This window comes from Rutilus rutilus (assembly GCF_951802725.1).
Source record: "Rutilus rutilus genome assembly, chromosome: 1".
NCBI lineage: Eukaryota > Metazoa > Chordata > Actinopteri > Cypriniformes > Leuciscidae > Rutilus > Rutilus rutilus.
Genome location: NC_140209.1, coordinates 62,000,854 through 62,027,076, shown reverse-complemented (window position 1 = coordinate 62,027,076; position 26,223 = coordinate 62,000,854). Strand labels below are relative to the sequence as shown.

Below are 26,223 nucleotides of genomic sequence, written 5' to 3'. Positions count from 1 at the left end.
TGAAGCCGAAGAACTCTGTTGTTAATACTGGCGAGCTCAGCTTACTTTTTTCGGGTGTGGACAGAGTGTTTCACCCTAGCTGCGCGGGCGCGGACGAGCGCTGCGTCTAGAAAACGCCAATATCGCCAATACCGGTATATTGTATTGCTCTAAATTAACACGATGTCGATATTTCATGCTTTGAATATCACGATTATCGTCAATACCGGTATATTGCGACACCCCTAGTTGCAATTGTTATTTTTTCTTTGTTTCTTTTAATCTGATTGGCCAAATATTTATTATATTTGTTGCTATGATGGTAGGTTTCTTGACGGAGTCTATGAATTAGAAATTGAGTTTTTTCATTTATGATTTCGTTTAGCTGGAATTTTTGTTTTCTTAATTCATTATATATTACTTCTATTTGGTTATTTGCATGTAATATTTCAAGTTCTTTTATTTTATTTTCTAGTCTGATTTCTTCTTGTTTTTCTATTTTCTTTTTATGGACGGAGAATGAAATGATTTTACCTCGTAATACTGCTTTGCCTGTTTCCCAAAGTAATGAAGCTGATAACTTTGGTGAGTCGTTTATTTCTAGGAAGGATGTCCACTCTCTTTTAAGATAAAGTCAACCTCTGGGTCTTTAAGAAGTGATATGTTAAAGTGCCATCTACTGCTGTGTTTATGTAAATTAGTTGGATTCCATATGAATGTTACTGGAGCATGGTAACTGATGCTGATGGAGTGGATTTTGTGCTCAGAGATATTTGGTATAATTGAATTGCTAGTTAAGAAAAAGTCTATGCGGGAGTAGCTATGATGGACTGACGAGTAAAATGTATATTCTTTGTTAGTTGGATGCTGTAGCCTCCAACCATCACCAAGGCCAAAATCTCTCATGGACTGTATAATTGTGTCAGTGGATTGCCAGTGTCTTTTATTACTTGCGGATCTGTCAAGTGATGGGTCAATTACGGTGTTAAAATCGCCTCCTATAATTACTGGGCCGTTGGAAAAATTTGAAATGGAAGAAAAAAATGTGTGGAAAAAGACAGGGTTATCTAAAAGGTTATCTTTGTATCATGGCTGGAATGATACTGTTGAGGGAAGGGTTCTAGTAGAGCCAGGGGGTGATGTCCTTGTCTTTGAATAACTGTCCGTCAATGTACAATTTGTCCACTGTAAGTATTGCTCTTTTGCCTTCTTTCATCATTTGCTTGCGGATGGGGATTAGCTGTTTACGTCTATGGATGATTTCTTGTGGAAACTGGTCGTTAAGTCCGTAGTGGGTGTCCTTTAACTGTTTGCCCTGCCTTTGAACCAATTCTTTTTGTTTAAAATGTTCGAATTTAACAATGATTGGGCGGGGTCGGGTGGCGTTACTGAGTTTTTTTCCTAAACGGTGAACACGGTGGAAAGTGATGTTGTTGACAGTTTCTGTTGGAAGTTTGAGCTGTTTAACCATAAAATCCTTGACTGCTTTCTCGGGTTCGTCAGTGGGTAATTCAGTGATGCCGCTGAAGATCAGGTTGTTCCTCATGCTGCGTGCTTGTAAGTCCAGAATTGTTTCTTTCATCGTTTTATTTTCGAAGGTGATGGAGGCAAGCTGAGTGGTAACAGTAGACAGTTGCGTTGTGAGAGTTGTAACGGAATTCTGGAGCGGGGAAGTGAAGTGAACAAACAAATAAACAAATGAAGGAGAAAAAAAAAAGAAAACACGAAAAGTTTGCTGACTTCTAGCAGCAACGCGCTGCCATGTTCAATCACGCACCGTCTCGCGAGAGTTTAGCGTTCACAGTGCCATCTCCATCCAAAAAAAAAAAAGATTCTAAGGATATTCACTTTTCACAGTGGCAGAGAGTGCAAAACAAATCACAATGAAAACATACACCCGGCGCAATGTGGTGCCAGGCATGGCGCAAGTGTCTTCTGCTAGTTTCAGCCTGACGCAGTTATTATTTTCACGTCCTGCGCCACGTTGTTTAAATAGCAAATGCATTTGCGCCCATGGGCGTGCTGGTCTGAAAAAGGGGTGTATTCATGCGCACTCACGGAAAGATCCGTTTCCTCGTTAAAAAAGCGTTCAGTTTTTCCACCGTCAAATTCCGTTAACCTCCACAGTGTGGAAAACAAGTGTTCTCCTTCAGCACCATGCACCCACATGTTGAGTTTGACAATGTAAAATGAAAGATAAAATGGGTACCACTTTACAATAAGGTTTCATTAGTTAAAAAATGTAGTTAACATGAGCAAAAAATCAACAATACTTCTACAGCATTTATTAATGTTGGATAATGTTAATTTTAACATTTACTAATACATTATTAAAATCAAAGGTTGTATTTCTTAACATATTTAATGCTCTGAGATCTAACATGAACAGCTGTATTTTTATTAACAAACCTGTATTATTCCACCCAGGAACTCAGCCAACTGATTTCACTAATTAGTTCTATCTTCTGGTTGAAAAACTGTGCTAATTAGCAAATCCAGGTGATTGGAACAAAATACTGAGGAGGACTTTTACTTTCTGAACCTGGACTTTACACCTCTGTAACTACACAGCAAAATCCCCAGTGTTAAATTAACACTCCTCAGTGTTTATATGTGTCCACACTACAGGGTGTTAAAAATTAACACTGAAGCAGTGTTGAAGTTAATGAGATAATTAAGTTAACACTGAAGCAGTGGTGAAGTTAATGAGATAATTAAGTTAACACTGAAGCAGTGTTGAAGTTAATGCGATAATTAAGTGATTAATTAAGTGATGATTGAGCATTAGTGGTGACACCTGATGATAACAAGCAGACTCACTGAAGGAAAGAGAAACACAAGAACTACTGACTTCGAGCCATTATTGCACTTATTATTTTACCAGTTTGACTTTATTTCTGTCATACATCTACACACTTATTTAGATTTAACAGAAGTTTAGATGGTAATGTTTTATGGAATGTTTCGTTTCATGTCACCATTATGGTGACCAGTGGTTGCTTTAGTTGGGCTCTTGACCCTTTACTTTCTAACATTAGTATTTCTCTGGCTGTTCCAACTCTGTGCTTATAGAGCATATGTGTTGTGGCAAGAGAAACTATGATTTGGGCTGTGTTTCCTGACAACATCGCAAGCCTAATTTGATCGTATAGACCATTTGTTGCAGTTGGTCTGCCATCAAGTTAAGTTTAAGATGCTTTTGGAAATTCAGCCCTGGTTATGTTTCAATGATGAAATTACTAGTGACCTGATTCAATAATGTCACCCAGCATTATAAGCTGATTATCTAATTATTTATTAAATTTTAACTACAATACTTACTTCCAGCAATGTTTTAAAGAAATGAAGGATTTAAAATCACACACTGACATCAAGAATCTACATATGAATCTCAACAATGGTGACAATCAAACAAATGCTTAATGTTGCAATGCATGATGGGAGCCACCAATCAGAACGCATCAATGGCTGACATCATGCATTGCAGCATGAATAAATTATGCAGCTGAATTGTCCTGTAATTTTCATTGTTTTTTCGGTTGGCTTTTATTTTGCTATTGTTTTGTTCTGACTTTAGTAGCTTGTTTTGTGATGTTCAGAGTTGATCTGTTTATCACTAGTTTGTTTATTGTCACCATTGTTGAGATTCATATGCTGATTCTTGATGTCTGTGTGTTTAAACACAATAACTTCTTTGCTCAAAGTATTTTCAAACATTTTCATATTGCTGTTGGATCTCAAACTGTAGAATCTCAGAGCTACAATCATCAATACTAAAACAAGACATCAAGAATATAGTCAAAAATTTAGACTCTGAATTACATCAGTGAATCAGGACACTACATGATAATGTTTTTATCATCAAAACATATTGTGAGCAGGTCATGTTTTCTCTTGCAGGAACAAATGTGCTTTATAAACACAGAGTTGTAGCAACCAGAGAAAAACTAATATTAAAAAATGAAAAGTGTCAAGAGCCCAACTAAAGCAAACACTGACCACCAAAATGGTAACTTGAAAAGAAAATTTCCATAAAATATTACCGTCTAAACTTCTGTTGAATCTCAAGAACTTTTGTCGATGTATGACAGAAATAAAGTGGTAAAACTGGTAATAATAAGTGCAACAATCTGTAATGACTCGAAGTCAGTTGTAGTTTTTGTGTTTCTCTTTTTTCTGTTATTGTTTTTTCTCTTTCCTTCAATGATTCTGCTTATTAACATCAGGTGTCACCACTAATGGCCAATCATCACTTAATTAATCACTTAATTGTCTCATTAACTTCAACACTGCTTCAGTGTTAATTTTTAACACCCTGTAGTGTGGACACATATAAACACTGAGGAGTGTTAATTTAACACTGGGGATTTTGCTGTGTAACATGAACAAATATGAATAAATGCAGTAATAAGTCTATTGCTCATTGTTATGTTACCCAGCGGGCACCTTGACGTCAATTTGACATCAACAAATAGTCAAGATTTTGACCACCATGTATGACATGCATGAATATGCATATTTTCATTATATTTTGTAATTATTTCCTTGTGGTTGTAAAGATGCCTAACAAAGGTATCAATCTGACATGTTTTTTTTCTGGTCCCTACATCTCAGGTCAATATCATTGATGTTGATTTGATGTCAGGAAACAAGATGTCAAACTGATGTGAAATTTATGTCAAAACGATGTCTGAAATGTCTGTAAAAAGTATATTTATTACTCATTGTAAATCAATGTGACAACATCTAAAAGACCTAGCCTGAATGATCTTGAAAGTTGTAGACCTAGGTCTATGTATTTTGCATGTGTGTTTTTATTTATTTAAATCCTAGCATATTTACATTTAGTTCACGTTTAAAATGACAGCAGACACTATAATTGCATATACTATAAAAGGTCAATTTAATCTGATATTGAAGCTTGATATTGAATGATATCAAAATAGCATTAAAATGACATCAACATCATGGCATCCTGATGTCAAATAGATGGCCAGCAGGCACAGGATATAGACTACAATGTCGGTCAGACGTTGGATTTTGGTTGAAAATGAAAGTCGGGTTGACGTCTAAATCCAATGTTTGTTTGACGTCAGGCTCCAACGTTGGGCAGTCGTTGAATTTTGGTTGGAATAAACCAAACAAAAAGGTGAAATGCATGGCTGTACACTTATTACCAGCTTTACTTAAAACTAACCAGACTGACTTTATTTAATTTCCGGTTTAAAGAAATAATATTTTGCATTTTAAAGTCACCATGATGGTGGTTAGCGTTTGCTTTAGTTGTGCTCTTGACCTTTAACTCTTTAAATTAAACTTTTTTCTGGTTGTTCTAATTGTGTGTTTATAAAGCACAATTGTTGTAGTTAAAAAAGCCATGAGAAAATGAGATCAGGAGATGCTGGCTGTTTAGTGTTGATGATGATGATGATGATATAGATGATATCATCATGTCATTGGCTGAATCCCTGATCTTATTTTGTGTCTAATCTCTAATGCTTGATATATAGGACTTGTGGTTTTTACATTGTTTTATTCATAATAGAAGTCATTTGATTCTACAGCATATCTAACAGTGTTGGTTATCAAAAAATATACTTGATTTTTAAAAACTATTTAGTGCACAAAAACCTTTCTTCTATGGCAGTACTTAGACACACACAGACATCAAGAAACAGCATATGAATCTCAACAATGGTGACAATCAAACAAAATATCCAGATAATCAGATCAACTCCAGCTGCATAATTTATTAATGCCGCAATGCATGCTGGGAGATAAGGGTGAGTTTTGATTGGCGGTACCCAGCATGCACTGCAGCTGAAGCATTTATTTGATTGTCACCATTGTTGAGAGTCATACACTGATTCTTGATGGCTAAGTAATAATGTAGAGAAACAAATTTAATGCATTAAATGTTTTGAATATCCTTTATATTATTTGATAAACAACACTGCTGTCTTGCTGTAAAATCAATTGTCTTCTATTATAAAACAACATTAAAAACACAAGTTCTATATATTCAAAACATTAGACATTGAACAAGATCAGGAATTCAGGCAATTACATGATGATATCATCATCAATAAACAGCCATCAGCAGCTGATCTAAATTTTCTCATAGCTTTTTTGCCACAACAATTGTGATTTATAAACACTCAATTATAGCAGCCAGAGAAAACTTTATACTAAAAAGTCAAGGGTCAAGAGCACAACTAAAGCAAACGCTAACCACCATCATGGTGACTTTAAAAAAACAAACTATTATTTCTTTAAACCGGAAATTAAATAAAGTCATCAAACAAACACTGGATTTAGACATCAACCCGACTTTCATTTTCAACCAAAATCCAATGTCTGACCAATGTTATAGTCTATATCCTGTTCCTGCTGGGCATCTACAAACATGACATCTTGACGTCAAATAAATGAACAACAAACAAGCATGACATCAAAACAACATCAAAATGACATCAGCAGAGGTCAAAATCTTGACATCAAATTGACATCGACACGTTGACGTCAATATGACTTTCATTTTTGACCTATTTCGTGACGTAATTTTGACATCAATGTTTGATGTCACATTGATGTTAAATTGACATCAAATGCCCACTGGGTAGTTAATACAATAATTAATGTTAACAAATGATAACATTGTAGTTCTACCGTAAAATAAAAAATGTAACCAAACATAGATCTTTATCGCCATTAAAATTGAAAGGAAATGAATAAGGGATAGGCATTATGACCAAATTCATATACTGTATCACCAAATACGTTTTATTTCACATATATCACATTATATGAAGCTCTTTAATTAAATTCTTACTAGTAACAATTATGATTAGAAATTTATCTTATTCAATTATTACTTGTAAGAGACCCAACTGGTTTTTCTTTTAAACTGGTACATGGTGCACCCCTATTTAATTCATGTATTTAATTTATATTTCTCTTATTAAGTCCATTATAATGCTAATGTCTCTCTCTCTCTCTCTCTCTCTCTCTCTCTCTCTCTCTCTCTCTCTCTCTCTGATTGCAGATCACCATAAAAAGGAGACCTCTACTGTATGTCATCAACATTATAATACCAGTATTTTTCTTCCTTGTGCTGGATTTGATCTCCTTTTTTGTTGACTCAAGTGCATCAGAAAAGTTGAGCTTTAAAGTGACTTTACTGCTGTCTGTTTCTGTGATGCTGCTGCTTCTTAACAACACACTGCCTTCTACAGGGACAGACATCCCTCTGATTGGTGAGTCTAAAATTGACCTGATTATTTAATATTACTTAATTTTTTAAGAATACAATTCAGTATTTGAATCTCAAATGAAGTCACGACAATCAAACAAAAACTATTTAAACCTACAGTATTCCCTTAAAATTAAGTATAGTTGAGAATTTAAGGATTTAAGGCAGAACAGTTGCTAATCCTCCTCAAATCAATTTAAAGTTGACGCCTCCTGTCCAGCAGAGGGAAACAGAGAACAAGATAAACCTCATCCTCACTTCAAGTTCTTTATTTAAGGGTGCTTTCACATCTGTAGTTCGGTTCATTTGGTCCGGACCAAGGGCGAAAAATGATACGTTGTAGCATTTTAAAGGTCCCATTGCATGGATTATTTTATTATTTTAGAATGTTTCCTGGGGTGCCCTTATAATGTTAGTATGTTTTTTAGATCAAATTTTTTAATAATTTAGAAATAAAATGCATTTTTCCTAGCCTGATTTCAACCCCTGATTTGAACGCTCTGTTTGAAGGGGCGTGTCTGCTGAGAGACTTCAGCGTAAACGCCCTCTGCTGTGATTGGCTGACATGCTTGCATATGAAATATCTGGCATTACATGTGGAACTATCTGGAAAACTTTTACTATTACAGCTATTATACGTTTTTACTATTACAGCTATCGGGATTAACGAATCGTGAGAAGTTTTTTTAAGTATTTAGATCTATTCCCATCACATAAAAGGTTGCAGTGATGAGCATTGAGCAGATGACAGTCTGTTGATCGCGTGAAAAATGATCTTATCATTGCAACGCAGTTTCTGCACTCTCACTAATGATTTCACCAATGCAAACATGAGGTATATAAATACAGTAAGAGCTTCGTTGTGCAGTGTAACAGCGTCATTGATTTCATAACTAGTTTTGGCAAGTGTCCATATAAACTCGCGCTGTGTGATTGACAGCTTGGGCAATTAGAAAGGGATTGTTCTTTGATCGCTTTCTGTATATTAATCACAGTTTAAGTAAGATTATTTTCATCCTACTAAGAGAAACGATGTGAAGTTGATCGCTACTTCCATAGTAAATCACTACTTAACGCTTGCTGGAATATAGTTGAAATTGCCCGCTTCGTCAGTATGAAACGCTGAGAGAAGCCTGCTTGATATTATCCCAGGTTAGAAAAACAGTCCGTGGTGAAATGGGCAGAGCAAACTAACAACTTCGAATTAAACTTTTGCGGTATCCGATTATAGATAAACATCAACCACACCTGTTGACATTTCACCTGTATTCCTGTGGGCGGAAGTTAGTCAAAACACGGTTCTAGTGACGTCATTAAAGAAGGAAGTAGAGGGGTGTAGTCCAAACTGGCCGTTCGATGTAGTCGACTTCTGTTAAATAAAATATCTCGCTTGGCATTGAACTTTGAGCTTTATAATTTTACAGATATTATTTATACTCTAACAACAACATTACACACTAACTAAAGTTTGAAACATGGGATCACGAAGAACGGGACCTTTAAGGCGTTTTGGTTCCTTTTCACACCACACTGATCGCTCTGGTCCGAATCAGTTTATGAATTGATAAAACGAACCAAAATGCAGTCACGTGACAACATCCACATCACTCGGAACGCATTTCCATGACTGCACTACGTTTGGTCAGAATTAACATTGCGGGAAAATTCCAACAGAACTCCCGGAAGTAAACAAAGAGGTGGAAAATCCGGCAGACAACACGCCGCTGTTTACTATGGAGAGACGACTGCGTGGGCTGATTGTATCCTTGGTCATATTTTATTATATAGTTTGTCTACACCACTTTAGACAAACAATAATATTTGAGAATGAACCGAGGATGCGGCTCGAAAATAATGTTAATAATCATTTCTATCAGGCTCCGCACCTCCTCACAACTCCAAGTTTGTCCGCGAGCTGCAAACTGTCAACAAACATTTCTCCTCATCCTATAATGCACAGCGCAGCTGACTACGGCAACTGGCTCAGTCCAAAAATGCGCAGTTCTTTGGCAGTTGGTCCTGTTCGAGGTCGGATCACGTTCTCACCACAAACGAACCGCTCCAGAGTTCGTTTCAAAGCGTACCGAGACCACTTCTTCCAGGAGGTCTCGGTACGCTTGTTTGGTCCGCTTTTGGTGCGCACCCGAGTGTGATTGCCGCATTCACACCTGCCCAAACGAACCGCACCAACGGGGAAAACAAAATCTAGTGCGATTCAACCGAACTAAATGAGGCAGGTGTGAAAGCACCCTCATTATTAGTTCAGCGAGTTCTTTCGACATGAAGACAGTTTCACACGGGATGCGGAAAACACAAGTCTCCAGTTCATTTTCAAAGAGAAACACATGGAAAGCAGCAAATCTTGTCACTTGCACAGGTCTTCGTAGCAGTTATAAATATTATAAATATTAGGTGTTTAATAAAATAACAGTAACAATAACGTACTCGGTTCCCTGAGAGTAGGGAATAGGGATGGGAACTGTTAAGACATTATCAATATCAATGCCACTGACGACGATTCTGCTTATTGGTCCGATTCTTTAACAAATTCTGCTTTTTCTCTTATCGATTCTTGATAGCACTGTGTGGAAAAATGTAGTCATATGCTTTTCAAAAAAACTATTTATTTTAAAGCTTAAGCTTGAGTAAGTAAATTGTACTTTTTATGTAATTTACAGTGAGGAAAATAAGTATTTGAACACCCTGCTATTTTGCAAGTTCTCCCACTTGGAAATCATGGAGGGGTCTGAAATTGTCATCGTAGGTGCATGTCCACTGTGAGAGACATAATCAAAAAAAAAAAAAAATCCAGAAATCACAATATATGATTTTTTAACTATTTATTTGTATGATACAGCTGCAAATAAGTATTTGAACACCTGTCTATCAGCTAGAATTCTGACCCTCAAAGACCTGTTAGTCTGCCTTTAAAATGTCCACCTCCACTCCATTTATTATCCTAAATTAGATGCACCTGTTTGAGGTCGTTAGCTGCATAGAGATACCTGTCCACCCCATACAATCAGTAAGAATCTAACTACTAACATGGCCAAGACCAAAGAGCTGTCCAAAGACACTAGAGACAAAACTGTACACCTCCACAATGCTGGAAAGGGCTACGGGGAAATTGCCAAGCAGCTTGGTGAAAAAAGATGCAAGATCTCACCTCGTGGGGTCTCAATGATCCTAAGAAAGGTGAGAAATCAGCCCAGAACTACACGGGAGGAGCTGGTCAATGACCTGAAATGAGATGGGACCACCGTTTCCAAGGTTACTGTTGGTAATACACTAAGACGTCATGGTTTGAAATCATGCATGGCACAGAAGGTTCCCCTGCTTAACTTTCCATGGAAATTTATCGGAAACTTTCCGGAAATTTACCGGAAATTTTCCGCCCCTTTGCAACCCTACGTCTGAGGCTGCGTTACGGTTTAATGATCTAAAGCAAAATAGAGCGAGCTTTGGTGAAAACTAAGAGAATATTTAATGACTACATTAATAATTGCTTGCTAGAAAAGACATCAGAAGTGGAAAACATTGGTCAAAAACGTACATTTAGACACACAACTTTCAGACGGCATCTTTATTTTGGAGCATCATGCTTTGGGGGTGTTTTTCTGCACATGGGACAGGGCGACTGCACTGTATGAAGGAGAGGATGACCGGGGCCATGTATTGCGAGATTTTGGGGAACAACCTCCTTCCCTCAGTTAGAGCATTGAAGATGGGTCGAGGCTGGGTCTTCCAACATGACAATGAACCGAAGCACACAGCCAGGATAACCAAGGAGTGGCTCTGTAAGAAGCATATCAAGGTTCTGGCGTGGCCTAGCCAGTCTCCAGACCTAAACCCAATAGAGAATCTTTGGAGGGAGCTCAAACTCCATGTTTCTCAGCGACAGCCCAGAAACCTGACTGATCTAGAGAAGATCTGTGTGGAGGAGTGGGCCAAAATCCCTCCTGCAGTGTGTGCAAACCTGGTGAAAAACGCCGTGCTATGATGCCCGATAAAGGACAAAAGGGAAAGTTGTGAGTTCACGGCCTATGGCTGTGACTCGGAGCAGGAGCATCGATAAGAGGAATCGTTAACGTCAAGGACATACATATCGATTGTTCATAAAACTTAGAACCGGTTCTCGAGTGGAACCGGTTTTCAATTCCCATCCCTAGTAGGGAACGAGTATTGCGTAGCTAATACGAAGTGGGGAAACTCCTTTCTTCGAGAAATATTGAAGCCTATAATAAAAATGCAGTGCAGCTGCACGGCGAACACAGCAGAGCGTCTAGCTCGCCCATTGGCTGTGCTGTGGCAACTGCACACCCTATGGCGAAGCGTCTCTGACGCATGGCCCAATCAGGTGACTTCACACCCAGCGCTTCAGAGCCCGCCAGAATGGGCGAGGCCTATGTCTATAATAGGCTATGTCTATAGGCTCCGATTTCGGCAAATATCAGGTTTGAAGCGACTGAAGCGACAAAACCTTGACAGTTTGCAATAGTGCGGCAGGCATATGTAATACTCATTCCCTACTCTCAGGGAACCAAGGTTACGTTAGTAATCAAGTACGTTCCCTTTCGAGGACGGTCACTTAGTATTGTGTAGCTAATACACAGTGGGGACGCAACGTAACATGGCGCACAATTAGCAACTGGCTACATACAACTGGAGCCTAGATAAGCACCCTGAGGCTCACAGACGTATCGCCAGCGATAATTAATGCGATATGGCTCAGCTTGTCAGTTAACTACGGCTCTTTGTACACAGCAAAAACTCCAGTGTTAAATGAACACTCCTGGGAGTGTATATGAGTCCACACTCAAGAGTGTTGAAGTTAATGAGATAATTAAGTGATTAATTTAGTGATGATTGAACATTATTGAAGACACCTGATGATAACAAGCAGAATCACTGAAGGAGAAAATCTCAAATTGTAAGCCACCGTTATGGCGATCAATGTTTGCTTTAGTTGGGCTCTTGACCCTTATTTTGTTAACTTTAGATTTTGTTTGTCTGCTGTGTCTGAGTTATAACCGCCAGTTAAACAAAGAAAAAAAATGATCTGATGGTGTTGGTTATATTATGACATTCATCATTTTAACTTGATCACTGAACTCATTAAGATCCTTCTTTCTGACTTCGACTCATGTTGTTGGTTACAGCATAACTGTGAATCTGCATAAATGCCCAGAATTTTTGATATAATATAAAGGATTTCTTAAAAGTTGTTAAAAAAAAAAAATCTTTCATTTAGGCACACACAGATGTCAAGATTCAGTCTATGCATCTCAACAATGGTGATGAGCAGAATATTCAATTAGGAAAAGTAAATTACATAGACAATTCAGATAATAATTTATTCATACCGCAATGCATGATGGGAGCCATTAATGAGTTGTGATTGGTGGCAGCCACTGCAACATGCTTTATTATTGTCACCATTGTTGAGATTCACAGGCTGATTATTGATCTCTGTGTCTTAAATGAATTTATTTGAAAGTCTTTTGATCAGAGCAATGTTTATTAAATATTATGGATTATAAGTAAGTACTGATAATCATAGTCTGAAGAATCACAAAACTGCTGCTAACAAGTTAAACCAAACTATGTCAATAAGATTCATTTTTTCAGATCACAGCATGATTATGTCAAAAACATCAGATCACAATTTACTTTGTTCATTTAACTGTTATAAATCAATAACAGCAGACAAACAACAGTAAAAATTAAAGTAAACATGTAAGGGTCAAGAGCCCAGCTAAAGCAAACACCCATCGCCATAATGGTAACTTACAATTAGTGATTTTCTCCTTCAGTGATTCTGCTTGTTAACATCAGGTGTCTTCAATAATTCTCAATCATCACTAAATTAATCACTGAATTATCTCATTACCTTTAACACTCTTGAGTGTTAATAAACACTGGAGTTTTTGCTGTGTAGTAAATGCCGCTCCATCTGAAAGCAGGTGAAGGTGATTTACAACTAATCAAGGGAACCGGCTTTACTGATGAGATGCGCCTAACAATATCGTGCGATATATCGCCCAGCCCTAGTCCACACTACAGAGTCTTAAAGTTACTCTGAAGCATTGTTGAAATTACTGAGATAATTAAGTTATTGATTAAGTGATGATTGACCATTATTGAAGACACCTGATGATAAAGAGCAGAATCACTGAAGGAAAGGGAAACAACAAGAACAGAAAAAATAGAAACACAACAACTACAACTGACTTCCAGCCCTTAAACACTATTGCACGTATTACTGACCAGTTTGCCTTTATTTCTGTCATCTACAAAAGTTATTATTTAGAATTAACAGAGGTTTAGATGTTGATGCTTTATTGTTTTATTTGAACATACATTTTTATGCATTTATCAGTGTTTACTTTAGTTGAGCTCTTGACCCTTTATTAGTGGTGCTTGCTGAAAGCAAGGCATCACTATTGTTATTGCTCATACTTATTATTCTTATTATTATTATTATTATTCTGGACAAAGTTTGGCGCGTAACTCGCCCCGCACCGTTTGTCTCAGAGCCATGAATGAGGTGTCAAATCGACCGGCTCATTAAGGAGAGGTGTGCTATGACTTTTATAAGCGATTGGCGGTGCGGTGTTCGCCCCAGGGGCGAAAAAGCGGCCAAAAAAGTCCCATTGACTTAACATTGCGACGAACTTTGACCACACGTAGCTCTGAGCGAGGATTTCGCAGAAATGTGTGATTTGCCACATTTGAAGAGGCTGACAGGCTCTGTAAGAACATACCTCACAATGGGGTAAAAGTTGCACCCCTGGGGGGCAGGAGATGCCCAAAGTTGCCCCATTAACTTACTATGGGGAAGGAACGTCCCGTGAAACACACATGCTTTTCCTACTATGGTAAATTGCATAGGGACTTTGTATTGAACGTAGCTCTGGATCACAGTGTCATAGAGACAAGGGGGAGGGCTCATTTTACTCAGACGACCAATCAGTCTCTCAGGATCATTGTGAAGCTATCAAGCCACGCCCTAGCAACCATTTAGAGCCCCTTAGCAACAAGTTCCATAGACTTCCATTGAAAGAGTTCAAAGAGATATCTCCAGACTGAATTGTCATAGAAACATGGGGGTGGTCTCATTTGACTCGGGGCAGTAAACAGCCAATCATGAATCACCTCAACACTTCCAAGCCCCTCCCTAGCAACCATTGTCGAGCACCTTAGCAACCAAAATCCAAAGAGGGATATCTTCCATTCTGAATGTCACAGAGGCATGGGAGTTGGTTTATATCATTCATACTGACAAGAAGCCTTTGGAATTTCATCATTGGCAGCTGCCAAGTAACTCCATAGCAACCAAAGAGAGTATCCTAGCAACCGTTTAGCAAAACGTATATCTCTGCATCAAAACATAGTATAGAGATGGGACTTGGCTCTTTTGACTAAATCATGGTAAACTATGGTAAATCAACCTTGAATCATAGTAAATCATACTAAAACATGGTAAATCATGGTATACTATAGTAAATCATAGTACACTATGGTAAATTGTGGTAAATCATGGTAAACTATGGTAAATCATGCTAGAATCATAGTAAATCATACTTGAACATGGTAAATCATGGTATACTATAGTAAATCATGGTAAACTATGGTAAATCATGGTAAACTATGGTAAATCATGGTAAACTATGATAAATCATGCTAGAATCAGTAAATCATAATTGAACATGGTATATCATGGTATACTATAGTAAATCATGGTATACTATAGTAAATCATGGTAAACTATGGTAAATCGTGGTAAATCGTGGTAAACTATGGTAAATCATGGTAAACTATGGTAAATCATGCTAGAATCAGTAAATCATACTTGAACATGGTAAATCATGGTATACTATAGTAAATCATGGTAAACTATAGTAAATCGTGGTAAATCATGGTAAACTATGGTAAATCATGCTAGAATCATAGTAAATCATACTTGAACATGGTAAATCATGGTATACTATAGTAAATCATGGTAAACTATGGTAAATCGTGGTAAATAATGGTAAACTATGGTAAATCATGGTAAACTATGGTAAATCATGCTAGAATCAGTAAATCATACTTGAACATGGTAAATCATGGTAAACTATGGTAAATCGTGGTGAACTATGGTAAATCATGGTAAACTATGGTAAATCATGGTAAACTATGATAAATCATGCTAGAATCATAGTAAATCATACTTGAACATGGTAAATCATGGTATACTATAGTAAATCATGGTAAACTATGGTAAATCATGGTAAATCATGCTAGAATCAGTAAATTATAATTGAACATGGTAAATCGTGGTATACTATAGTAAATCATGGTAAACTATAGTAAATCGTGGTAAATTGTGGTAAACTATGGTAAATCATGCCTGAATCAGTAAATCATACTTGCACATGGTAAATCATGGTATACTATAGTAAATCATGGTAAACTATGGTAATTAGTGGTAAATCGTTGTAAATCATGGTAAACTATGGTAAATCATGCTAGAATCAGTAAATCATACTTGAACATGGTAAATCATGGTAAACTATGGTAAATCATGGTAAATCATGGTAACTATGATAAATCATGCTAGAATCAGTAAATTATACCAGAACATGGTAAATTGTGGTATACTATAGTAAATCATGGTAAACTATGGTAAATCATGCTAGAATCAGTAAATCATACTTGAACATGGTAAATCATGGTATACTATAATAAATCATGGTAAACTATGGTAAATCGTGGTAAATCATGGTAAACTATGATAAATCATGCTAGAATCAGTAAATCATACTTGAACATGGTAAATCCTGGTATACTATAGTAAATTATGGTAAACTATGGTAAATCGTGGTAAATCATGGTAAACTATGGTAAATCATGCTTGAATCAGTAAATCATACTTGAACATGGTAAATCATGGCAGACTATAGTAAATCATGGTAAACTATAGTAAATCGTGGTAAATCATGGTAAACTATGGTAAACACCTTAGCAACTGCCTAGCAACCACACTGAATACCCTAGCAACCACTTATCAACGCCCTAGCAACCACCCAGAATACCTTGGAAACCTCCCAGAACACCATAGCAACCACCTAGTAAAACCCTAGCAACCGTGCCGAATTTTGCCACTGCAAGCACCACTTCACATTTTCTTCAGGAAATGTACATTCTAGTGTTGTGATTACTATTCACCTAGACAAAACTTCGGCGCGTAACTCGCCCCACACCGTTTGTCACAGACCCATGAATGAGGTGTCAAATCGACCGTTTTATTTTGGTGAGGTGTGCTATGACTTTTATAAGCAATCGGGTCAACGATGTTCGTCTGGCGGGCGAAAAATAAGCCGAAAAATGTCCCATAGACTTAACATTGGTACAAAATTTGTAAAATCATATCTTTGGCTCAGAAGGTCAAAGAGGCTTGGGGTTGGGCTCTTTTGATTCGTCCTATCAAGCAGCCAACAAGTAGTGACATAACAACTTCATAGCCACGCCCTAGCAACCAGTTACAGGCCCCTAGCAACCATTGAACAACATTTACAAGCCATTTCTCACCAACAAAACATTGTAAAAACACAGAGTTGGGCATTTTTTGACCCAGACCTGAAAATTCTCTTTAAATATTACCCCATAAACTGTATAAACAAACCTTAGCAACCATTTGGAGTACCTTAGCAACCGTACAAACACATGAATGGGCTATATCTCAGCACCAGAACATCGTATAGACATGGGGGTGTGTTTGTTTGTTTTGGTTGGGACACCAGTCTGTAAATATCATCATGGTAACTGTGTAACCACACCTTAGCAACCATTTAAAGCTACCTAGCAACCATATTGCAACATGTAGAAGCCATATTTCAGATCCACAACATCGTACAGACATGGTTGTTGGCTCGTATGCAATCATGTACAACACCCTAGCAACCGGGTGGCGAATTTTGCCACTGCAAGCACCACTTCACATTTTCTTCAGGAAATGTACATTCTAGTTTTTAATGCTAGTTTTTCTGTGGCTTCTTCAACTTTGTGGTTGTGAAGCACATTTGTTATATACCGTATATACTGTATACCGTAGAAAAAATGCATTCTGGGTGATATTTGTCGTTTTCGAGAAAGTAGCCTACAGGGATATATTGTAAATTAACACTACTCAAAGTCGACACTCAGAGGCTGTGTTCCAAATCACACCCTATACCCTCATTCACTATTCCCTACATTAGTTCAATAATATAGTCCACTTGAATGAAAAGAGGTGATGAGTTTATAAAATGCTTCATAACTGATTTCACAGCACTGTTTGATCTTTTGCTGTAGTTTCACAGTGTAGTAATATAAAATAGTACTATAAAATAAAGCTGCATTAAAACAACACATTTTTGATAAGGGATTAGACACAGACTGAGATCAGTGATCCAAAACATTATGTGATGACATCATAATCAGCAACACCTGATCTCATTTTGGTTTTCTTTGTTCCTGCCACAACACATGTGTATGAAAAACACACAGTTAGAGCAGCTAAAGAAAAACTAATGTTAAAGTGCAGGCGCGAATTTGATGCGCTATTCGCGTCCGGTGTGAATGCACAGTAAGAGGGGGGGATTTCTGTTTAGACTACAAGCACTAGTTCCCACCCTTTCAAACCCGCCCATAGGGGGTTGGACCTAATGCGCTAACAGACCTATCACAGATCAGTGCCAGTGCGTTTGATTTCACCGGCAGAAACCTGCATGTCCGGCCGTCGAGATCGTCCAAAATGTCCGGGATTCGGCTTTGCTTTCTACGGTCGCCATTCATTGTTTACATGCACACCTTTTGTTTCAATCTAACTGAATTCATTCCGATTGGTGAATCTGAATGTAGTGTTTACATGAACGCTAAACAAGTGATCGGTTGATGTGCGTTTTACCATTGCTAAGAAAATACCCGCTCCTCCGTGAGAGATAGCCCACGAGACCGGTGCGTCTCACAGGCGTCAGTAATCACGCCACCGCTTTTGCGTTCTACAGTCGCCATTCATCATGTTTACTGTGGCGAGCAGGACGAGGCTAGGGCCGCGGGAGAAAGACGCGAGGCCGGTGGCGTGATCGGTTGATGTGCGTTTTACCATTGCTAAGAAAATACCCGCTCCTCCGTGAGAGACACGAGACCAGTGCCTCACAGGTCATTTTGTGTGATGCGATCTCAAAAACCCGGGCAGACTCACGGAGACTAGTTAGCTTTATTGTTTACAACTGCTCTCTAACCGGTAGGCGTGGCTTGGGAGTGGCCTCGTAGAGCAGTGAAGCAAGTGCATTCTGGGAGTTGTTGTCTTTCTTCCACATGAGCCAAAAATACATTTTCTGGCTTTTCTCAGTCTAGAAAGCTCCAAATTAAAAAATAATTCACATTTCTTCTACATAAATGACCCAATTTAAATACACATTCTTTCCAGAGGTGGAGTATCCCTTTAAATGTTCAAATAAAAAAAAAAAATAATAAAAAAAAACAGAGTAAAGCGTATTTTAAACAGTAACACGGTGGTTCTCAACCCTGCTCCTGAAGGACCCCCAACACTGCACGTTTTCTTTATTTCCCTAATCCAGGGGTCAGCAACCCAAAATGTTGAAAGAGCCATACTGGACCAAAAAAAAAAAAAAAAATCTGTCTGGAGCCGCGAAAAATTAAAAGCCTTATATAAGCCTTATAATGAAGGCAACACATGCTGTAAGTGTCTATATTAACTTTATTAGCCCCCTAGTGTCAACATAAGTAGGCTACAAATACATAATGAGCAGATTAAATGTTTATTTTCCCTGCAGCGCATCCTGGAGAGAATGACGCACCACGTGACTACTCTGCTGTATGATGGTGCTTTAAGTTTAACTTCCATTATAATTTTAATGTATTATGTTTCGTTGCATTGATGAAATTAAAGAAATACAATAAAGAAATCAGATTTTTGATGTCATTTTTACTTTAGGATTTGAAAAAAACAACAAAATGTGCAACGTGCATAGGCCTCCTGTAATTTCATACCTCCCCATGGAAATAAAATGCAGTCCTCTTCAATCCTCAATAATACAATACAATACAATCCTCTTCTCTTTCCCCCCTTATCTGGGCAACAGACAGAGTGCAATAAAACAGAAGCCTTTTGAAACGAACTGGAAAAGTCTTTAAAACATGCATAAAAGATGCATTAAAACAGTATAAAACACACTAAAAACATAAAAGCAGCCCAGTCATGCCCGTGACAAAAAATAATACAGTCTAAGTTCGATTTCTGTGCATTGTCCTCTTCTCTTTAGTTTTCTGCAAATGCCAAGTAAGTCAGTACAAGGCTAAAATGCAGTATCATCCTCTTCTCTTTTGACACGCACAATAATGCAGCCATCCTCTGACCTGAGACCTGGGTTGCCGACCCCCGCCCTAATCAAACACACCTGATTCAACTCATCAGCTCATTAACCCATGTGATAATGAACCTGAAACTTTTTCAGTTTCCACTTTACAAAACACAATGTGTCATTCCAAATATATACTGACAAAAATCAGAAAAACTGTACTTTATAAACCCACTTTATAAAAAAGCCACTTTGTTACTAAATATGTGCCTATGACAGGATTGTGTTATTACACGTTTAATGTGACTTCTGTTTTCGGACATCACTGGACAGCTTCTCAACATCGGGCATGTAAGATGTAACTTTAATCTTCACGCAGGACTGCAAGCTCTCATCTGTGAGGCGGGTGCGGTATTTGGATTTGATGTAGTTCATGTTTGAGAATATCTGCTCGCACAGGTATGTTGATCCAAAGATGGATAATACTCCAAATGCATATTTCTTCATGTTCCTATAACTGTCAGGAAGAGCATTCCATGTTTCAAACACAAGTTTCTCGATAGTTGGGAGGCTTTCGATTTTGCTCCATTCGTGGCTTTGGGCAAGCTGGGCTTTCTGGCGAGTGACGTCTTCAAGCTCGGCTGTCAGACTTTTGAACTTGGACACCCACAAATCTTTGTCAGCTATATCGGCCATTTCCATTTCAAGGTCAGCTTGAATTACTCCTGGGAATGTGTTCAACAAGGACGGGTCAATCTCCAGGGGAGTGACAGGGAAAGATAGTGTCATTTTTTCCTTTCGGAACTCGCTGAATCTGCTCCCAAATGCAGTTTGCATATCCACGATCGCACCTTGTAAATAATCACCGTTGAGTGTGTGATCGTGATAGGCTTCTTTGAACTCTCTCAGGGAGGGGAAGTGAGAGAGTGTGCCTCACTGTACATCTCTGGCGAATACAGTCAGCTTGCGCTCGAATGACAAAACAGCTTCCAGCATTTGCAGTGCAGTGTTTCCCCGCCCCTGGAGACTTTTATTCAGCATGTTTAGGTGACTTGTCATATCCACCATAAAGTGCAGTTTTTCCAGCCACTCGGTATCTTCCAGTTGCGGGTAGTTCAGGTTTTTGCTTTTCAGGAATGTTTTCACATGTTCTAAACAAGCAACAAAGCGACGCAAAACCTCACCTCTGGACAGCCATCGGACTTTGTTGTGTAGCAGGAGATCGGAATATTCGCTGTCAACTTCATCTTGCAATGCACGGGACTGACGGTGGTTTAATGCTTTTGCAATTATCTTGTTCACCATCTCGATGACAAGTTTCATCACCTCCATACACTCCGGTGGGAATGTTCTTGGTGCAAGATGCAGTGAAATGCAAGCAAATTTCGATCCAACGCTTTCTGTAATAAAGTCACAAACCCCTTTTGTGATCCCCTCATAATGAAATCAGGTGGTTGGTGTTTATTCCATTGTCATTTAAACACTTCAGCACAGCCTCACATATGTCCTCCCCGCGTGTTTGGCCTTTCAGTGGTATTAATTCGATAATTTCTTCTTGCGGCCCATCAGAGTTAAGTTACATACCTGCATAACAGCGCTGCCTGTTCAATATCGATAACATCACACGACTCATCACAGGCAATTGAGTATGCTGGAGCTGAATTAATGTCCTTGATTTGCTGATTGGTGATGTTGCCTGCCATTTTAATGGCCCTTTTATTCACTGTCTTTGCGGAGAGAGGCATGTCTTTAATTTTCTGTATTATCTCGGTTTTGTTTTTGAAGTCTGAAAATAGGTGCTCTGATATTTTAATGAATGAATCCTTCATGTAGTCACCATCTGTGAACGGTTTCCCACGCTTTATTATCTCCCGAGTTGCAACAAAACTATAGCAGCAGTAGTGGAGTTTGGAGATACAATCCACTTCTTAAATTTATCTTTGCGCTCCTCTAATTTCTCCAGAAGTAATGCAATCGCACTTTTTCTCTCACTCCCAACTGGGTACTTGGCTGCAAATGTAGCATGCCTTCCCTGGAAATGTCTTTCCACATTACTCTTTTTGTTATTTGACAACTTCTCATTACAAAGCAAACATGCAGGCAATCCTTCCGCATTGGCAATGAAAGCAAATGATTCGGTCCAAGAACTGTTGAATCCTCTGTTCTCCTCATCTATCTTTCTCTTTTTCCCCTTGGGATCCATGGCCCATGACACACCCGCAAGTTTGTTTGTTTGTTTGTCAGCCACCGGTCTGGCATCACGCAGATCTGACAGAAACGTGTGTCGCAGTCAATGACGTAAATCTTCGTTGACAGAAATGTTGAAATTAAATATTTATTATACACATTTTTACAACGTTGAAAAACTTTAAGAATGTTTGTCATGGTTTTCCTCCTACAGAAATTATATTAAAACCCTTTCACACGTAAGTTTAAAATAATCTGGCTGACCCTCCAGCGTGAGTTTTTCAAGGCGACCGTTATTTAGAATGTGTCACTTTATGGTTTCCATGGTGACGCGTCATTGCTTGTCACGTGACACACCGCAGCAACAACAGAGCTGAATGAATGATGATCTGCTTTTATGTTATTTTTCCTTTTTTATTAAAAATATTCACAAATTTGTTAGATATGGCATGAAATATCTGATATTCCGGTTGTCAAATATATGCAAGTGGAAGTGTTTTGTTGTTTAAACACCTTTATAACGCACGCGTTAGTTCAGCTGTATCAGCGATGGGCGCTGCCATCTTAGTTTGTGCCGCAGACGCAGTTCAGAGAATCAGATCTGTTGGATTTACAACACGTGAATTCATCCACTTATCCCCACATACATAAAAGTAAGTGGCAGGTGAACTGGGAGAACAATAGAGTAAACTTTAAAATTACTTACACAATGTGTATCTGATATGAATAAAACTAATTGTAATGGAAAGGATTATTATTGCCTCTTCCTTTGACATCAGTGTGTATTTTACAAACTCTAAATGTATTGTTTTTTTAGTACTTTATATGTCTGAAAACTAAAATAAACATTATGTGGTTGAAAACACTGAAAAGTTGTGATATATGACAGCTCTGAGCGCGCCTGTCTCTGGCTCAGCGCCAGCCAACGCGCGAAAGCACATTTGAATTTAGCAGTTGATCACGTCATGCACTGACCGTTCTAATCACACCGGTGTGATCGTACGCTCCAGGGACCAGCCTAGACTGATCACACCGGTGTGATCGTACGTGCGAAAGGGGTAAAACAAAAAATATTTTTTCCATTTTCATATTTTTGAAAAAGCTCCAGGGAGCCACTAGGGCGGCGCTTAAGAGCCGCATGCGGCTCTAGAGCCGCGGGTTGCCGACCCCCGCCCTAATCAAACACACCTGATTCAACTCATCAGCTCATTAACCCATGTGATAATGAACTGATGAGTTGAATCAGGTGTGTTTTATTAGGGAGACAAAGAAAACGTGCAGTGTTGGGGGTCCTTCAGGAGCAGGGTTGAGAACCAGACACACTATCAAGTGTCTATATGTTCTTTATTAATTGTCAAGGTTTGTTCTATGAATGGCTCTAAACAGGCCAATAAGAGACTATTAACTATCATTATTCATTTTAATTAAACTAATGTCTAATTAAAATGTCCATAATGCATAAAACTGATCAGAGATCAGATAAAACCCACAGACACTTGACAGAGATTATCACCCCCAGATGAACCATTGAAATTTCGAAGTGTTTTGAAACAGTTATGACGTAATGAAGCCTTGTTTATTGAAATCACGTGACTCTGGCAGTTTGATGCACGCTCCGAACCATTGATTCGGAACAAAAGATTTGTAAAGGTTTCAGAGCTTCATGAAGAAGTGTTTTGAAATGGCCATCACTACAATTAACAGTAAATTACTGGCAACAGTTTATTTACAGGAATTTACTGTATAAAAAAAAAGAACAAAGAAAAAAAAGAAAGCCTGGTACAGTCTAACAGTGTAATGTCAAGAAATCTGCAGATGTTTTGCGTTCTCAGAACCAACATTGAATATTTGGAGTATGCTCTTATAACAAAACTCTGTTTTTTTTCACAGGGGTTTTCTGCGGTGCGACCTTCTGTCTAATTGGCATCAGCATTTTGGAGACCATCTTTGTGAATTATCTGAAGATTAAAGGAGCAAAGGAGAGATCAGTGGAAACTACAACTGCTGATAGTGGACAAGATTGTAAGAGTTGACACAACATCAGATTATGAGGAACTTTTTCATGTATTTTATACTTTTATTTCACAAATTAAGGTTTATTAGTGAAATTCCATTTAAGATTTGTTTGCTTTATAGCTTTGGTACATATAAAAAGAAAACCTAATAAAATGTATCTTTGAGTAAATTAGACTCAGTGGAAAAAAAGAGAAAATATATGCATGCTTGTGCCTCTAAAATTGGACAACCGGTTTAGATGGATGGATGGATGAATGGATGGATGAAAATAGCATTTGAAGTCTGCACTTAGCAAATGTAAAACCAAATGTAAAAAAAAAAATGCTTTATCACATATTTGAACAAGCCACCCCAAAACCACATGTGAAATTAATTTGTTTTTCTATAATAGAGTATTAGCAAAGATTCCCCATCAAAAAATCGTATGTGAGATTATGCAGAAAAAACATTTATACAGAGCTATCCTTTTTTCTTTTCACAGATAGTGTAATAGACCAGCAGGACCCTCCAGACTCAGCTAGAGTTCAGAATGAAGAGCAGTCTTGTACTCCCGTCAAGATCCTCACTGAGTGTCGTCAGAAGACAGCTCTGTCCTGGACCAGAGTGGCAAGAATCATAGATGTGACCTTCTTGGTTCTTTACATGATCACTATTATTGTGTTTCTGTCTGTGCTTTGGATGCTTTTGCGTCAATCAAAATACTTAAAATAATTAAAGCTGCAAGCAGCATTTATCAGGGTTCAAGCAGTTAAGGCCTTTAAGCACAAAAGCATCAAAAGTTATTAAGTTTTATTTAGCAAGCATGTAATCACTGACATAATAGATAGAAAAGACAATTTACAGCCAATACAGGTTTACCATGGGAAATATATGGTTTTAACCCTCTGAGGTTGACAAACGCGCCCACGCGTTTTGCTGGATTTTTTTCAGTTCAGTTCAAAAGAAATTAATTTTGCTCTGTTGACTTTGATATTACAAGCAAGTTTCATACATCAATCGATTCTGTTAAATGTGTATTATTTTTGTGTATACTCACAATAAAAACAAACTGTTGTGCTTTTTGCCAAATAAAGAAAAATAAACGTGATGCGAGTTCTGCCTTCTCTCTGTCAGTGAAGACCATTCTGAAACGCGTCCGAAAATGAACAATAACTCAGCGAATACTGAGTCAAACAGGCATACAGACACACAGGCATGAAGCTTGAATTATCTTCTTTAAAATGAGGTAATTTATATAAAAAACAAATATTCTCATCTTGTGAAATCTGTATTAAAAGAGAGCGATTCCAGTCGAGCTAATTAGAGCTCATTCAAATGTAATGTGAACCCGCCCACGGAGAGCGCGTGCTATTCAAATGCAAATTACTGAGGCAATCCAAGCAAACCTGTGAACGCCCCCATATCAGCTCGAGAAAACACAAGTTTAATCATATCATTGTAGCCTACGTGTTTACACCATCTGGCAGCGCTGTGAGGAATAATAATAACGGAAAATCTACCTCAGAGTGCGGGTATTGCGAGGAGAGGATCCGAATACTGTAGTAAGTTTTTTTTCCTTCTTAAGTTAATCGCGTTTCTGTGAATGAATGAATGGCAGCCGCAGAGATGCGCACTGTTTATCACAGCTCGCAAAAAGACAGTTTAAATTTAAATTGCGTCTCTGTGTGAATGAATGATGATGTTTTAGCAAACTGTATTGCTATACTGAGATGAGTAAAAATCGACAGAAATATGTTGAAATAAAATGTAGGCTATTTGTATAAGCAACGTATTAAACTGAAAATTAACATTTATATGCCCTAATATTTCATAAAAACAACTTTACAGTCAGGCGTTTCTGTTTGTGAATGAATGTTTCCGTTTTTTTGCAAACTGTATTGCTATACTGAGTAAAAATCGACTGAAATATGTTGAAATAAAATGTAGGCTATTTGTATAAGCAACGTATTAAACTGAAAATTAACATTTATATGCCCTAATATTTCATAAAAACAACTTTACAGTCAGGCGTTTCTGTTTGTGAATGAATGTTTCCGTTTTTTTGCAAACTGTATTGCTATACTGAGTAAAAATCGACTGAAATATGTTGAAATAAAATGTATTTGTATAAGCAACGTATTAAACTGCAAATTAACATTTATATTTCTTATAATAAAAATGAAAGACCTATGTTACAGACATATGAAAGACAACATTTCGTTGATTAGTTTTGGATAGATTATACATTTTTACTGTAAAATATCTGCCACCTCAAATTAGCTTTTGTTTGCCAATATTTGCTCATGTTAAATATAGTATGTTTTGTCAAAAATAAAGTAATCAAATAATCAATCAAATCCTTAACTTTGAAATATGTATGATAAAATGTATACTTTAGTTTTTACAAAGAAAGATTACACTTGGATTGTTGTTGTAATTGTAACCTTTTTAATAAAAAAATAT

At 37.7% G+C, this 26,223-nt stretch overlaps 1 protein-coding gene across 1 annotated transcript in view; it reads left to right on the top strand.

Moving 5' to 3' along the window:
• Nucleotides 1-24,978, top strand: part of LOC311295779 (5-hydroxytryptamine receptor 3A-like) — a 60,908-nt gene extending 35,930 nt beyond the window's left edge. Inside the window, exons 7-9 of the mRNA XM_084417286.1 lie at nt 7,025-7,235; nt 23,656-23,787; nt 24,263-24,978. Of these exons, the coding sequence (XP_084273412.1) occupies nt 7,025-7,235; nt 23,656-23,787; nt 24,263-24,492 (573 nt within the window). The 3' untranslated portion in view covers nt 24,493-24,978. The remainder of the gene's footprint in view (nt 1-7,024; nt 7,236-23,655; nt 23,788-24,262) is intronic.
• Nucleotides 24,979-26,223: the final 1,245 nt, after the last annotated feature.